The sequence below is a fragment of the Salvelinus alpinus genome, chromosome 15, assembly GCF_045679555.1.
Source record: "Salvelinus alpinus chromosome 15, SLU_Salpinus.1, whole genome shotgun sequence".
Classification (NCBI taxonomy): Eukaryota; Metazoa; Chordata; class Actinopteri; order Salmoniformes; family Salmonidae; genus Salvelinus; species Salvelinus alpinus.
Window position 1 is genome coordinate 32,184,742 of NC_092100.1, and position 17,180 is coordinate 32,201,921.

The 17,180-nt window shown below is 41.2% G+C and overlaps 1 protein-coding gene across 1 annotated transcript in view; it reads right to left on the reverse strand.

Annotated features, from left to right (window-relative positions):
* The window catches only part of plin1 (perilipin 1), a 33,199-nt gene extending 16,259 nt beyond the window's left edge, over positions 1-16,940 (reverse strand). Inside the window, exons 1-8 of the mRNA XM_071343337.1 lie at positions 16,851-16,940; positions 16,618-16,672; positions 16,199-16,397; positions 15,055-15,137; positions 14,697-14,961; positions 9,763-9,950; positions 6,348-6,473; positions 5,580-5,774 (exon numbers count right to left, since the gene is read on the reverse strand). Of these exons, the coding sequence (XP_071199438.1) occupies positions 5,580-5,774; positions 6,348-6,473; positions 9,763-9,950; positions 14,697-14,961; positions 15,055-15,137; positions 16,199-16,397; positions 16,618-16,659 (1,098 nt within the window). The 5' untranslated portion in view covers positions 16,660-16,672; positions 16,851-16,940. The remainder of the gene's footprint in view (positions 1-5,579; positions 5,775-6,347; positions 6,474-9,762; positions 9,951-14,696; positions 14,962-15,054; positions 15,138-16,198; positions 16,398-16,617; positions 16,673-16,850) is intronic.
* Between the last annotated feature and the right edge of the window lie 240 nt (positions 16,941-17,180).

Sequence of the window (17,180 nt, forward strand, 5' to 3'; positions counted from 1 at the left end):
CACTGAGGGAGCTGGTACCCATAATCCTTCTCCCCTCTCTTTCTGCTTCTAATGGGTGAAAATTCACTGTGCAGAGTAAATTCACTGCTAGTCAATTTACTTCAGTAACACTGGATGATTTCATTAAGTGTCCCAACTTGCACCGCTGAATAGCTAGCTTTTCACGTTGCGTGACTGGTAAGAATCTTCAGGAGGGAGGTCATGTGCTAGAAAGCAGAGTTCCTGGGTTTGCACCTCAGCGTGAGCCTGAGTGTGAGCCGAATGATGAGGAAGCGGTACTCGCTTAGAAAGCACAATGACACTTTACACTGGCAGTCCTTTTTGTCGAGCATCAATCAAGATAAACAGAAAAGATTCCACTCGTTTTGGTTTCAGTTATTCTGTTTCTTGTGAAATAAATCTAAGCTCTTTCTTAGTCAGGTGACAGGAGACGGGTGCCTCTGGTCTGGAGCTGTCTGTCAGTGAGCGCTACACTGCTGTATTGTGACAGCTCTGTAAGCCATCTCTCTCTGCACAGGGTGATAATGAGGGCTTTAACAGAGGCAACAGAGCAAACAGCAGGGTCAGGCCTCTGCCTGGTGGTACTGAACAGAGATCTGAGGAGATTACACACACAAAACCTAGATATCTGCAGAGAAGAATCGGAGAAACTCCAAATACAGGTGTGCAAAGCTTGTAGTGTCATACCTAAGAAGACTCGAGGCAGTAATCGCTGCCAAAGGTGCTTCAACAAAGTAATGAGTAAAGGGTCTGAATACTTAAGTGATATTTCCAGGGCATTTTATTAAAAAAATTAGTTAAAAAAATATCTAAACCTGTTTTTGCTTTGCCAGTATGGGATAGTGTGTCTAGATTGATGAGGGATTAAAATTTTAGAAAAAGGATGTAATGTAACAAAATGTGGAAAAAGTCGAGGGGTCTGAATACTTTCCGAATGTACTTTATAAACTCAGCAAAAAAAGAAAATGTCCTCTTACTGTCAACTGCGTTTATTTTCAGCAAACTTAACATGTGTAAATATTCGTATGAACATAAGATTCAACAACTGAGACAAACTGAACAATTTCCACAGACATGTGACTAACAGAAATTGAATAATGTGTCCCTGAACAAAGGGGGGGGGGGGTCAAAATCAAAGTAACAGTCAGTATCTGGTGTGGCCACCAGCTGCATTAAGTACTGCAGTTCGTCTCCTCCTCATGGACTGCACCAGATTTGCCAGTTCTTGCTGTGAGATGTTATCAAACTCATCCACCAAGGCACCTTCAAGTTCCCGGACATTTCTGGGGGGAATGGCCCTAGCCCTCACCCTCCGATCCAACAGGTCCCCAACGTGCTCAATGGGATTGAGATCCGGGCTCTTCGCCGGCCATGGCAGAACACTGACATTCCTGTCTTGCAGGAAATCACGCACAGAACGAGCAGTATGGCTGGTGGCATTGTCATGCTGGAGGGTCATGTCAGGATGAGCCTGCAGAAAGGGTACCACGAGGGAGGAGGATGTTTTCCCTGTAACGCACAGCGTTGAGATTGCCTGCAATGACAACAAGCTCAGTCCGATGATGCTGTGACACACCGCCCCCAGACCATGACGGACCCTCCACTTCCAAATCGATCCCGCTCCATAGTACAGACCTCTGTGTAACGCTCATTCCTTCAACGATAAACGCGAATCCGACCTTCACCCATTGTGAGAGAAAACCGCAACTCGTCAGTGAAGAACACTTTTTGCCAGTCCTGTCTGGTCCAGCAACGGTGGGTTTGTGCCTATAGGCGACGTTGTTGCCGGTGATGTCTGGTGAGGACCTGCCTTACAACAGGCCTACAAGCCCTCAGTCCAGCCTCTCTCAGCCTGTTGCGGACAGTCTGAGCACTGATGGAGGGATTGTGCGTTCCTGGTGTAACTCGGGCAGTTGTTGCCATCCTGTATCTGTCCCGCAGGTGTGCTGTTCGGATGTACCAATCCTGTGCAGGTGTTGTTATACGTGGTCTGCCACTGCGAGGACGATCAGCTGTCCGTCCAGTCTCCCTGTAGCGCTGTCTGAGGCATCTCACAGTACAGACATTGCAATTTTATTGCCCTGCCCACATCCGCAGTCCTCATGCCTCCTTGCAGCATGCCTAAGGCACGTTCACGCAGATGAGCAGGGACCCTGGGCATCTTTCTTTTGGTGTTTTTCAGAGCCAGTAGAAAAGCCTCTTTAGTGTCCTAAGTTTTCATAACTGTGACCTTAATTGCCTACCGTCTGTAAGCTGTTAGTGTCTTGAAACGTCTTATGGCTGGAATCCCGTTAACGGGATCGATATGACAACAGCCAGTGAAAGTGCAGGGCGCCAAATTCAAACAACAGCAATCTCATAATAAAAATTTCCTCAAAATTCCCTGTAGAGTGGTACTCAGTAATGTATTGTATTGAATTTACCCCAAACATAACACTTTGTATTCTGGACAAGAAGTTAAATGTTTTGCAGTACTACTTTAGTGCCTTGTTGCAAACAGGATGCATGTTTTGGAATATATTTTATTCTGTACAGGGTCCCTTCTTTTCACTCTGCAATTAGGTTAGTATTGTGGAGTTACTACAATGTTGTCGATCCATCTTCAGTTCTCTTATCACAGCCATTAACTGTTTTAAAGTAACCTGAAATCCCTGAGCAGTTTCCTTCCTCTCCGGCAACTGAGTTAGGAAGGACGTGTATTGATGCACTTTCCAAAGTGTAGTTAACTTCACCAGGCTCAAAAGGAATGTTCAATATCAGTTTTTTATATATTTACCCATCTACCAATAGGTGCCCAGTCCAGACAACTTATCATGTGACTTGTTAAGCAAATGTTTACTCCTGAACTTATTTAGGCTTGCCATAACAAAGGAGTTGAATACTTCTTGACTCAAGACATTTCAGATTTTCATGTTTAATTAATTAAACATTTTTATTATTCCACTTTGACATTACGGGTTAGTGTAGGCCAGTGACAAAACTAAAGGGGTGTGAATACTTTCTGAAGGCACTAATTTAAAAAAACTACATAAACATACACTTATAAAAAATAAAAAAAACATTTCATAATTTTTGGAGTGGCGGCAATGATTTAGCAGACGATTTAGCCCAACGCTGGTAAATGAATATAAGAAATCCCACCATGCCCTCAGACGAACCATCAAACAAGCAAAGCATTAATACAGGATTAAGATTGAATCCTACTACACCGGATTTAACGCTTGTCGAATGTGGCAGGGCTTGAAAACTATTATGGACTACAAACGGAAACTCAGCCGCGAGCTGCCCAGTGTCGCAAGCCCACCAGATGAGCTAAATACCTTTTATGCACATTTCAGGGCAAACACTAAAGCATGCATGAGAGCACTAGCTGTTCTGGACGTCTGTGTGATAATGCTCTCGGTAGCCGATGTGAGCAAGACCTTCAAACAGGTCAACATTCACAAAGCTGCGGCTCCAGATGGATTACCAGGACGTGTTGTCAAAGCATGCATGGACCAACTGGCAAGTGTCTTCACTGACATTTTCAACCTCTCCCTGACCGAGTCTGTAATACCTACATGTTTCAAAAAGACCACCATAGTCCCTGTGCCCAAGGAAGCGAAGGTAACCTGCCTAAATGTTTACCTCCCCGTAGCCATGAAGTGCTTTGAAAGGCTGGTCATGGCTCACAGCAACAGCATCCTCCCGGATACCCTAGACCCACTCCAATTCGCATAATGCCCCAATAGATCTACAGATGACGCAATCACACTCCACACTGCCCTTTCATACCTGGACAAAAGGAACACCTATGTGAGAATGCTATTCATTGACTACAGCTCAGCGTTCAACACCATAGTCAACACTAAGCTAAGGACTGTGGGACTAAACATCTCCCTCTGCAGCTGGATCCTGGACTTCCTGACGGGCTGGCCCCCAGGTGGTAAGTGTAGGCAACAACACGTCTGCTACGCTGATCCTCAACACTGAGGCCCCTCAGGGGTGTGCTTTGGCCCCTCCTGTACCCCCTGTTCACCCACGACTGCGTGGCCAAACACAGCTCCAACACCATCATTAAGTTTACTGACAACAACAGTGGTAGGCCTGATCACCAACAACGATGAGACAGACTATAGAGGGGTCAGAGACTGCCAGGACAACTTCTCCCTCAATGTGAGCAAGACAAAGGAGCTGAACATGGACTACAGGAAAGGCAGGGCGAACAGTTTACGGGGCTGCAGTGGAGCGGGTCGAGGGTTCCAAGTTCCTTGGTGTCCACCTCACCAACGAATGATCATTAGTCCAAACACACCAGGACAGTCGTGAAGTGGGCACGACAACCCCTTTTCCCCCTCAGGGAACTGAAAAGATTTGTCATGGGTCCTCACATGCTCAAAAAGTTCTTCAGCTGCACCATCGAGAGCATCCTGACCGGTTGCATTACCACCTTATATGGTATCTGCTTGGCATCTGACCTTAAGGAGCTACAGAGGGTAGTTCGTACGGCCCAGTACATAAATGGGGCCAAGCTTCCTGCCATCCAGGACCTATATACACTAGGCGGTGTCAGAGGAAAGCCCCAAAAATTGTCAGAGACTCCAGTCAATAAAGTCATAGACTGTTTACTATGCTACCGTACCGCACGGCAAGCAGTACCGGAGCGCCAAGACTAGGACTAAAAGGCTCCTTAAACAGCTTCTACCCCCCAAGCCATAAGACTGCTGAACAATTAAATCAAATGGCCACCGGATTATTTACATTGACACCCCCCTCCATTTGTTTTTACACTGCTGCTACTCTCTGTTTATTGTCTATGCATAGTCACTTTACAAATTACCTCGACTAACCTGTACCCCCGCACATTGACTCCGTACCGGTATCCCCTCTATATAACCTCTGTCATTTTATTGTGTTACTTATCATTTTTTTCTTTATTTGGTAAATATTTACTTAACTCTTTCTTGAACTGCACTGCTGGTTAAAGGCTAGTAAGTAAGCATTTCACGGTAAGGTCTGCACTTGTTGTATTCGGCACATGTGACAAATAAAGTTTGATTTGATTTGAAACTGAAATCACTAAATAAGAATGTCTGAAATTAAGCCTTGTCAAGGGCCTATAAAGACACTGCAGATTGTTGAAATGACGCATGTAGTGGGGCCACCCTGAACAAAATGTTCCTTTAGTTTACATACAAAAACTGTGAATTAGAAGAATACATCAACCACTTGTGCCAGTGGTCAACTGTACCCGTAAACGGGTGACTTCACTTCCTGAACAAATCCTTTGAGGTACAGTATATGCAATAGGTAATCTGTACACACTACAATCATGTCCAATATGTAGTCACTTAGCCATATAGAGCATTCTAACCACTTCTTGATCTGATTATTTCCTACAGTATGTGATACGGCCCTCTCTGAAGAGCTGAGCTGGTGTTATGATCACACAGATAATGGATGATTGGGTTGGGGGATGGAGCAGCTCCCTCCTTTCCCCACATGAGGGGTTCAAGTGAAGGGTAAGCCAGATAGAATCAATGCCTGTATGTGAGGGCCAAATCAAATCAGGGGATGGCAGGGATGACGGAGTGACTCACCATAACATAATAGGAGATGCTGTTCACCACACGCTCCCGGGCGCTGCCCAAGGTCTCCAACACGGCACCCAGCCCGTTCTTAGCCAAGCCAAAGGTGGTCTGAGGGGCACTCTTCACACTGGACACAACTGACATGTAGTTAATCTGCAGCTGATAACCAAGGCCACTCACCAGGCGCTGCAGCCCACCACCACTCTGAAACACAGGGACATGAATGTAATACAAGGTGAGTATCTGAACAATTCTTTACCATACAACAACACCACCTACTCACATGGTGTGGCTCATTATACTCTGCTAACCAGGCAGCCTTTTCTGAGCAGTAAATCAACATAAACAGTACAACATGTATTGTACATATGGGTATTGTCTTGGCTGTCTTCTAGGGTGAACCTAGAGGCCAGATTCTGTATGTTGTGTAACAGCACTTCAGATTTCTTTATCCACTCCCTCAATTATACTTCAGTAGGGGGAGTCTCAGGGAATGTGAGCTGAATGTTAAGAATATACAGTATTTGATTACATTTTCTGAGAATACCATGAGGTACATCAAGGATCGCATTGGGAGACTTTTAGGCATATTTGAGTGGGGCAGACATGACCACATCAATCTAGAGAAATACTGTAGCACAGAGGGAGCAAAGACTTTACAGTAAAACATCCTCTAATGACAATAATGAAATGACCTAATTTACTATTAAAAAATATGGTGATGTGCATTATGTTTGAGACCTGCTCTAAGGCTGGTACGATGTAAGGGTTCATAACCTTCTGAAACTCTGCTTCTGTCGCTTTGTCTCTCTGCTCCTCCCAACTGAAGAATCCCATCAATGAGCTCTGAAAGAACAGGCCCACTGTTTCCACAGCCTCAAGGTTCTTCATGGCATATTCAGTCTGGCAGGGAACAGTACATTTTCAAAGTCAATTTTAATCATCCATAACAACATATTTGCAAAAAACTAAATGTTAGTTACAGTAATAAAATTACTCAGTTACAAGTCATATTTTAGAAGCTTCTATATCATTATGAAAGAAGGTTCAAAAAAATGACTTGCCTCGCACACTGTTCCAGTCGATTATTTATAATAGTTTGAGTAGTATCTAGAACTACTGTAAGCCTTATCAAACCCACAACTGTGAGAATATCCATTCAAAAGCGCTAAGCTTTTGCATTTATTGGCTGACGTCAGACACAAGGCCACTAAGTTGTATCGACTCAGACCACCATCTTATGTACAGCCATTCTCAAACACATCTGGGTAAATCCATTTGAATTCAATCACTTTGACAGCACCCCATCTGATTTGAACAAAACCTTCCATACATATTTACCCATTGTAGAATGCCAAAACATTCAAGAGATAAAAGGTGCTCAAAGTTGACCAATTTTGCATACCCCACCATACTATCAAACATCCCTGTCTTCGTCACTGGAAAAGATAAGCGGTTGAGATTGATATTTATTAAAAGCATACAAACAGGGTTGTCCATTTTTTTTAATCATTTCCAGAACATTGCTTTTTATATATAAACATTATGAATGTTTTTTTTTTTTTGGGGGTGGGGTGTCATGATTTGACTGATAAATGTACTGAAATGGGAATAAAATGTCAATTTTCAAATTACTGGGATCTTGTATATAGAGTGTGCGACTATTTATTTTTATATCCTACAGTTTACTTGCCATTAGTCAGCACCTCTAGCAACTTTTGTGTGTGCTTTAGCTCATGCTTTTATTTAACTTTCAAAAATGGTTGGAGATCCACACATCAGAGAATGTTGACTTGAATAGGAATATCGGTTTTAAATTATACTGTCAATCCTCTATAGGAAACCTATTGAAACCATAGAAATATAGAATAGACAAACAATGAAGTTGACATTCAACTGTGGGTGGCCCGGCGGCCATCTTTGTGGTAGTAAATAGAAGTAAAAATGTAAATTCAAATTAAATTTCAATGGTGTAACAGCTAAATTGCAGTGGTCTGAAGGGATAAGTTCATTATATTTCTATGATTGAAATTATACCCACCCTGTATTCAAGAACATGTTGCTTCTCAACCGATTGGTGGGCAAAACACAAAAACCTCAGATGATGTCAAATAGAGTCTAAGCTACAACATATGCGAATATGAAAATTGACAAAAACATATTTTTTAAGTTTAATTTGTATTCAAACCCTGTTTGTAACCTGTTTGAAAGATATCAAACTCAACCGTTTATCTTTTACAGTGATGACATGGATGTCTCATAATATGGTGGGGTATGCAAAATGGGTCAACTTTGAGGACCCCTCTCTCTCTCGAATGTTAACACTTCTTCCACGGGCAAACATACGGAAAGTTTTGTTTAAATCAAAAGGAATGCTGTGAAAAAGCGATCTAACTAAGACAACTGCAATAAATACATAAAAGGACCATCTGCTTCATTGAATTAATCTGTGTGTAAAAAGGTAACTTCTACACCTTGGGGAGTACAGTCCCTACAACCAAAAATATCTACAGTGTCAGTAGATACCAAAACGGGATAACCAATAAGTTCAAGGATTCAAGTACCTTCAATTCAATTGGGTGCTGTATATTGAGCTATTGTGTCATGTGAATTACAGGCATTTTGAATTGGACTAATCATTTTACTTTTAAAAGCAAAGGGATGCAAAGAGCAAAAAAGACCAATCCCTGTAGGCCTAATTGCTAATGCTGTACACACTGGATATACAGTGTACAAACATTAGGGACACCTGCTCTTTCCATGACAAATCAAATCATAGACTGACCAGGTGAATGTTATGATCCCCTATTGATATCAACTGTTAAAGCCACTTTATTTAATGTATTGTATAACATGATGTCATATGACTGTCATCTGATGAAGTTGTTCAAAGGTTAGTGATTATTTTTATCTCTATTTGTGGGTTTTGTGAAAGCTATCTTTGCTGTGAAAAAATGGCTGTGTTTTTTTGGATATGGTGGTGAGCTAACATAAATATATGTTGTGTTTTCGCTGTAAAACATTTTAAAAATCGGACATGTTGGCTGGATTCACAAGATGTTTATCTTTCATTTGCTGTATTGGACTTGTGATTTCATGAAATTATATTATATGATATTCCCTGTGGCGCTAGGCTAGGCTATGCTAGTCAGCGTTTCTGATGAGGAGAGGTTAAGGGGAAGAGATAGGTTAAATAATACTTTTAATACTTTTAAGCCTTGAGACAATTGATACATGGATCCTGTATGTGTGCCATTCAGAGGGTGAATGGGCAAGACAAAAGATTTAAGGGGGGGGGGGGGGGTATGGTAGGAGGTGTAAGGCACACCGGTTTGAGTCTGTCAAGAACAGCAACGCTGCTTGGTTTCCTGTGTGTATCAAGAATGGTCCACCACCCAAAGGACATCCAGCTAACTTGACAACGTTTGGAAGCATTAGAGTCAACATGGGACAGTATCCCTGTGGAACGCTTTCGACACCTTGTAGAGTCCATGCCCCGACGAATTTAGACTGTTCTGAGGGAAAAACAGATTGCAACCCAATATTAGGAAGGTGTTCCTAATGTTTTGTACACTCAGTGTAACTCTGGCTGTCTTGTCTGTCTCTCCTTGGGTCTCTCTTCAATGCTTATTTCAGCTGGGATTTCAACTGCCATACTCCAGTAACCCCTGCTGTTATTGAGAACTACTGTAATTGATGTGATTCCCAGAGAGGGATTTGGAATGAATTATGGCTTTAGACTGTGTGTGACATAACCTCCGAGAGAGTACGCATTTACTCTAGTAATAACCCAAATAATTATACCTAATTTCATAATTGAACACACATCAAGTAATTCACATGTCAAAATGATGGATAGAATTGTGTCAATCTTTCAGTCATAAATAAATAAATTATACGCTGGCTGTAAGTAATAGGAATACATTTCATATGAGTCTTTCCACAGGCATGCTCTTCCCTCTCCCTGATGACCGCAACAACAACTCTACATTGGGCTAACAGAGGTCAAAATTCACACATTTTTCCTTATTTGGACTGACTGTAGAACCTAATTGGGCTGCCACATTTTATTTTGATTGGCCAATTCCACTGTATCTAGATCCCATCAGCGAAAATGTGATGTTTTAATTTAATTCCCCCACAATTATTTACAGTGTCTGCGGCTGAGACTAAACAGACAGCTGGCTCTTACCAGTGGAGACACACCGGAGATGTGTGTGACCAGGTCCTGACCTTGACTCTTGGCGTGTTGGAGCGTTGCTGCTGTCTGATTGTAGGCACGTCGACACACTGTGCTGGCCAGAGCCCCAAGCCTCCTGTAGCTGGGCGGAAGGCCAGGAGCACTGACACCAGACTCCTGCTCCCACAAAGCAGCCGACTCTGGGGGACAGATAAAGAGCACTCAACGGCTGGACAAATGGATACAAAATGTATCCTTTTCACTCAACAACCTCTAACTCAAAGCATCACATATCATCATTAGCTGACCACTCCTGATGAAGGACAAATAGGATGGACCCTCACTAAGAAAAAGCAAACAAACTTGTAAGAACTACTAGATTCCAAACTTCTATAGCTGTTACATAAATACTGTATCTTATTTACTGACAGACAATGTTACAGTTCATTACTTGTGAGCAGAAGGTCAATCTTTGAGTGACTATGTCTTATGTCCATGAGTTCTGAAGAAGGTACGTGCTTTCAGAAAGTATTCACACATCTTGACTTTTTCCACATTTTGTTGTGTTACAGCCTGAATTTAAAATTTATTAAAATTTAGATTTGTCACTGACCTGTGGAATTGTTTGACATTTTTACAAAATAATTAAAAATGGAAATCTGTAATGGTCTTAAGTCAAAATGTATTCAAACCCTTTTTTACAGCAAGCCTAAATAAGTTCAGGATGAAAAATGTGCTTAACAAGTCACATAATAAGTTGCATGGACTCAGTGTGCAATGGTGTTTAACATGATTTTTTAATGACTACCTCATTTCTGTACCCCACACATACAAAAATCGAGTGTGCAAATGCCAAGAGTGTGCAAAGCTGTCATCAAGGCAAAGGGTGGCTACTTTGAAGAACCTCAAATAATTTTTGATTTGTTTAGCACTTTTTTGGTTACAACATGATTCCATATGTTTTATTTCTTAGTGTTGGTGTCTTCACTATTATTCTACAATGTAGAAAATAGTAAAAAGAAAAGATAAAACCCTGGAATGAGTAGGTGTGTCCAAACCTTTGACTGGTCTTGTTGTAGGTAAACACTTCTGGCCTTACTGTGTGGAATGGGGATGTAACATTCTGTAGGTGGTCACTAGCTAGCACATTTGGGTCCTTGGAAGTGGTGGAAATGTACATGAACATTTTGCCTGTTTTGGAAACAATAATTTTTAGGTTGCAGGGAGGTTCTGAGAATGTTTTATTCTGGTTCCGATAAGGTTTTCCCTAGAGGTTTTATTTACACTCTGAGAACATAAATTATAGGTCATTTGGAGGTTTGTGAATAACTTTAAAAAAAACTTTTACTAAATGTTTCAATAAGACTTTTAATAATAGTGCTACCTTATTTTAAAATGACATTCTTAGATTAGGAAAGCTCAGAGAACAAAGTTCCTGTGGTTTTTATGGACAGTTTAAGAATTTAGAGCTTATTGATGTTACTATGCAAAATAAAACATTCTGAATATTTCCAATAACTGACATAAAAGAGGACTATAGAGTCTCTAAACGTTCTGAGAACATTGCTTAATAGGGCTAGGCATCCCGCCAGCGGGACACCTGTCGCCAACTTCCAGTGAAATTGGAGGGCGCGCATTTCAAATAAATAATCATACAAATTATCGATATTAAACTTTTAGGTACATACAAGTGTCGTATATATCGGTGAAAAGCTTAAAGTCTTGTTCATCTAACTGCATTGTCCGATTTACAATAGGCTTTACAGCGAAAGCATGCCATGCGATTGTTTGAAAATATCATCAAAAATGCCATCAAAATATTTTTCAACCAGCACAGGTTTCATAAAAATCACAAATGGTCAATTAAATATTCACTTACTTTTGAAAATCTTCTTCTGATTTGCAATCCAAAGGATGCCAGCTTCAACATGCATGGTCATTTTGTTAGATAAAATCCTTCTTTATATCCCAAAAAGTCTATTTAGTTGGCGTCATCGATTTGAGTAATCCACTCGTTCAACATGCAGAGAAAGGAAACCAAAAAGCTACCTCTAAACTTTGTTAAAAAGTCAACAATAAGTTTCTATTTAATCCTCAGGTACCCTAAAATGTAATTAAACTATAATATTTCATACAGAAATAAATATGTTCAATAGGAAAGCAAAATTAGCAGGTGCATGTCCTCTTCATCGCGCACGCACAGACTGATTTCCAACTCTGACTCCCAGTATTAAAACTCAAAATCCTTCCTCGTTTGGGAAGAAACAATCCTGAAACCTTGAATAAAGACTGTTTACATCTAGTGGAAGCCATAGGAATTGCAATCTGGGAGCTGGATTTGGATATGACCCAAAACGTTCCATTGGAAGAGCATGGGCTCTCAAAAAAAACTATTCCGGTTGGTTTTTCTTTGGGATTTCTCCTACCATATCTATTGTGTTATAGTCTCTTACATTATTTTAACATTTCTACAAACTTCAAAGTGTCTTCTATCCAATGGTACCAATTATATGCATATCATGGCTTCTGGGCCTGAGTAACAGGCACTTTACTTTGAGCACATCAGTCAGACAGGAAGTGGAGAAAAAAAGACCCAAGCCTGAAGAAGCTTTAGAACTCAAAAGGTAACTAAATGTAATCTATGTAATCCCCCAAAGTAATTATTTGTCATGAAAGGGACATAAACAATAACTAGTAATGCTGCACACTCCAAGAAAGGTTACCATCTAACCTTTCTGGTAAAAACAGTTATATTGCTGAGGTGTAGTCACTTTCTTTTGAGGACAAGCTTAAGTATACAATACAAATGAATAAAATGTTCAATTTTTATCATAATGCATTTCCTATTCAACTAAATTGTGTAAATTAGGCTTGAGATGACTTTTTTTTCTATATATTGTATAGTCAATTTATACAATAAGATTTCACCTTCCTTATAAAACTCTAAAATGCATATCTGTACATTTAGTGTTAGAGAAAATTTACATATTTCCTAAAGGTCTTTCCTGATCAAAACGTTTGCCCCCCCCCCCCCTCCGCTGTGAACGGCTCATGCTCTAGCTTGGCTTTCAGAACTCAATAGGAACTCGCCTTTCATCTCATATTAATCTTGTCCGTCTATGACAAACAGAAAGGTTTAAAATCTATGAATTATTTTTGATTATTGGCTATAAAATTTCGCAAAAAATGTGCTACAGTGACAAAACCACTCTCCCTTGCTGCGATAAGATGTAAGGATTACAGCCATATGTTTTGTTAGTGCCTTTATAAAAAGGCAGATGAGACATACTCCTGTGCCCATGAGAGTCAGGGCTACTGCTCAATGCAAGCCATTTTGATCTACGGTGTCCAAAGATCAATTTATAAGCAAAAATGTTAGTGGGCAAAAACAGGGTAATTTACATGGAAGAGGTTTTTAAGAGAACCACGTGGGAACTTGTGTGTAATGTTCAGTGGAAGTACTGAAATTCCCAAATAAGAATTGTTTCTTAACACCAGCCTTCTAATCATCAGAGCAGCACAGCATGTTCTCTGTACAGAGCGTCTAAGAGATGGCTCACCTCAGAGAGCCTATATACCACACACTGTGTGAGTGGTGAGCGTGGGATGGGTTGATTAACCTCAGTCAGACAGGGCCAAGTGCTTATCCTGCCTGCCTATCTGAGGACTGGATCACTTGTACTCCCAGAGCAGGAGGATTAGTCTGGAGAACACCCGAGTGACTTGTCTGGCCAGACAGGGCCACAGGTGGAACCAATAATACAAATTATATAAAATGGGGGTCATTGACTTAATAATGACATTTGCAGACCGGACAGAAGTGCCTATACATTGTGCCCCCTCGCACAGTATAAAAGCAAATAATAGATTGTTCAACAGCCCGAGTCAAACTCAAGAGCCCATTCAATCTGGCAGGCAGGGGGTTTGAGTAAAAAAAATAAGAATAATCTCAATTATCATTGAAATGACTAAAACCAAATTTAAACTGTAGAAATGATAATGGTTCTACATTTATAGTCTCTTCACTCTGTCCAGCTTGCTGAAGGTTCCGTGTGGCTCAGTTGGTAGAGCATGACCCTTGCAATGTCAGTGTTGTGAGTTCAATTCCTATTACTGGGGGACCAGTATAAAAAAACAAATATGTTTATGTACTGTAAGTGTCACTGGATAAGAGTGTCTGACAAATAATGTAAAATGCTAACACTGATCAAATTCCAAAAGCGATGGATATGGTACAATTTTCTACACATTGACTGCGAGGAAATATAATACATTTTAAGTGCTGCCCTCCAGACCTCGGTGAAGACCAAATGCTACCCGCAGGGGGAAATTAGTTTGACACCCCTGTTCTACAGGTATGGTATGGGGATTCTTCATAGATTTCCTTATGGTCTGGCACCTTCTCTAACAGCCAGATATGGTTCCATTTGGCAAGCCAAGTATGTCTTTGGCTAATTTTGTTGAATATAATATATTTCCCTTAGATTGTAACAGACTGACTCATGTATGAGTCCTCATGTGGAGGGTGAAGAGGTTGTTGTGTCTAGTGCAAGTGCTAGAGAACATCTCATCTTCAGACATTGCTTAGAGATGTTCATTTTATCTCACTTGTCTAAATCATGCTGTTATGTTCTTTCTGTGTCCTGAAACAAAACATCTCCTATCACCAGTCATCTACTACAGCTTGCCTGCTGTAACCATGAAACCATAGCACTCCACTGTTTTCTTTCTCAATTGTAGGTTGCCACCTTGTGGTGAAAGTTGAAATAGCTACAGTATACTGTCACCTTTTAAATGGGTCAGTGCAATCCGGGATCTTTGGGACGTCCCTTAACGGATAGCACAGACCATTGTAAATGTTTAGCTGTCATACTCCCATTCCATGTTCTTATCTGAACTAACTCAACACAGTAAGAAGAAAAAAACATCACGTTTGTGAAGTATACCATTCTCCTCAGAGGATCCAGGCAGAACATAGTTGACCAGACTCTCAGCCAGGGTCAGTGCAGTGTCTGCTCCCTCCCCTGCAAGGTGGACAGGCTTGCTGTTCAGGACGTAGCTAAAGCCATCACCGAAGGCACTCCTGGTCAACTGGAGCCAACTGGATGCCATGCTGAGCACCCTGTCTGAGGTGCCAGCGATGGGGCTGGAGATGCCCTCCTTAGCTGTCTGCACTGTAGAGGTGACTGCATCCACTATGCCAGACGCCAGCTGTGTGAAACAGAGGGAAAAGACAGGTTTTAGGGGCAGAAGTCATGCTGTGTAACAAGCATTTTAAATTGACTCAGAAAATAGCTTCCTTGCCTTCTCAGGGGGATACTGCAGGGCTGGGATCTTCTCCTCCAGATGATCCAGCCCTTTACAGGCCAGATTGTTGGCAGCAACAACTAGAGACAATACATTGTGTTTAGAGAAGGTCATTATGTGTTTTACACATAATGTATTGAACACATTGAACACAATGAACACATTGAAAGATGTTCTCTACTCAAATAATACGTTATTAAACATCTCCAGGAGCAAGATAGCAAAAATGCAGATGAGATCATTGTCATTATGGTATTGCTCTCTGAGACAGAATATCTATGGCACACCTTAGTGACATGCAAGCTGCAATCTTCAATCTGCCTTGGTACTTTCATTATATTGCACTCATTACAACAGATCGTTTTTCCTCACGAGCCAATGGGTTGTGAGCAAAGCTGTATTGCATTTCCAGATTCAATATTTTCCTTCATGCTTGTTCATAAAAAATGTTTGTGAAGAAAGCTAGAACGTGAGACAATGAAATATTTAAATTGCCCAATTTATTATGAAATGTCAAAGTTTACTTGTCACCAGAGAACAGTTTTGCAATTTGTGAATGTGAGTTCAGGACACAGAGTTCATCCAATATAAATTTAATTTCACAACCAGGAAATGTAACATCCCCAGAGAGAGTTTCATGACAACTGTGTGTTCTCCCCATCAACAAGTAGAACATAGAAACAGTCAAACCAAGTCTTGTAGACCTGGCTCAGTCTACTAAACCTGGCTCTACTAAGAGCTGGCCCTAGCCCAGGCGTACGGCAGGACACATTCCCAGACTCAACAGCACAACGGATTTGTTGTCACTACAGATAATCAAACAAACAGCAAACCCTCTCAGTGAGAATGAGCTAATTGACTCCTTTTCATGCATTGCACTTCACAGCATCAACATGTATTGAAGGATTACTTTTGAGGTACTGCATGTTCAGGATACTGTAGTAGATGAACATCACAATCAGGTAATGGTACTGCAGTGTGAAGCAGTATAGACTATTGTACTGTAGTAGCTGAACATATGGTTAATGAACTGATTACACAGCCTATCTATTTGTCTGGACTGGTGGCAGGGTGACTAACAATTTTTGCAGTGCAGCAATTGATGACAGTTAGCACTAAGGCAGGGTATCAGTGTGCTCACGCTGGGTCTCCAGTCGGTCGATGGCAGGCTGGATGCTCCACACTGCCAGACTGCTGGCGGTCCTGGCCCCCCTCTCATACACCTCACACACAGAGCAGAGGAGCGGGTGGGTCTGCTTGGTGCTAGTGTAGGTCCTCTCAATAACCTCACAGGTAGATTTCACTGCAGGTAGGCTTAGGAGTCTGACAAATACATTGTCCTGAGAGACATGGAACAACAATTCACTCCTCAAGCTGAGACGGACATGCTCGACTCTGTCAATGTGCATACATACTATAGTAGGCTACATATATACATAACTGTTATTATAGTCTGTCAGAGATTTACAGATGAGGGTTAGGATGTTGTACTGTAGTGGAATTATGTTACAGTGACATCAGTGCAAGAACATGTAGTTGTAAACTGTTTGGAAACCTCACCTTTAACTGGGCTTTGGTGGATGCTGTTTTCTCTGGAGCCATTATGACTGATCAACTATGTGAATGACATAACAATGAATCATTGTTGCACCTGAAGCAAGTTTGGAACTACTACCAGCATATTGACTTGTAGAAACATTTTATATTGAATACGGTACCCTATTATTAGAATACTACTACAGAAGTAAACCAGCAATTTTTTAAAATCAAATGTAAAAAGAATAGAAACTAACCGTCTAGTGTTGAGTCCAGCTGAAGACCGTGGCACATTTAATTTGGTGAGGAACAGAAGAACTATACAGACACAACCTGAAGAAAAAGGCTGCTCATCACGCCCACTTAAAGGAGAAGTCTACCCAAAATCCAGAATCTCCCAAGTGGTTCCAAACCTTGAAACTATTTTAGTGGAGTTCCGCTCTCTCTCCCTGGATTGCAGAACTGAGACAGCTGCAAAAACAGGTCACGTGACTCGTGACATTCCTGGATGCAGGCCTCGCTCCACTCCGTTGTCAGTGAATGCATGATTTACAAATCTGCAAACTGTTGGCAAATTCATTGTTTTA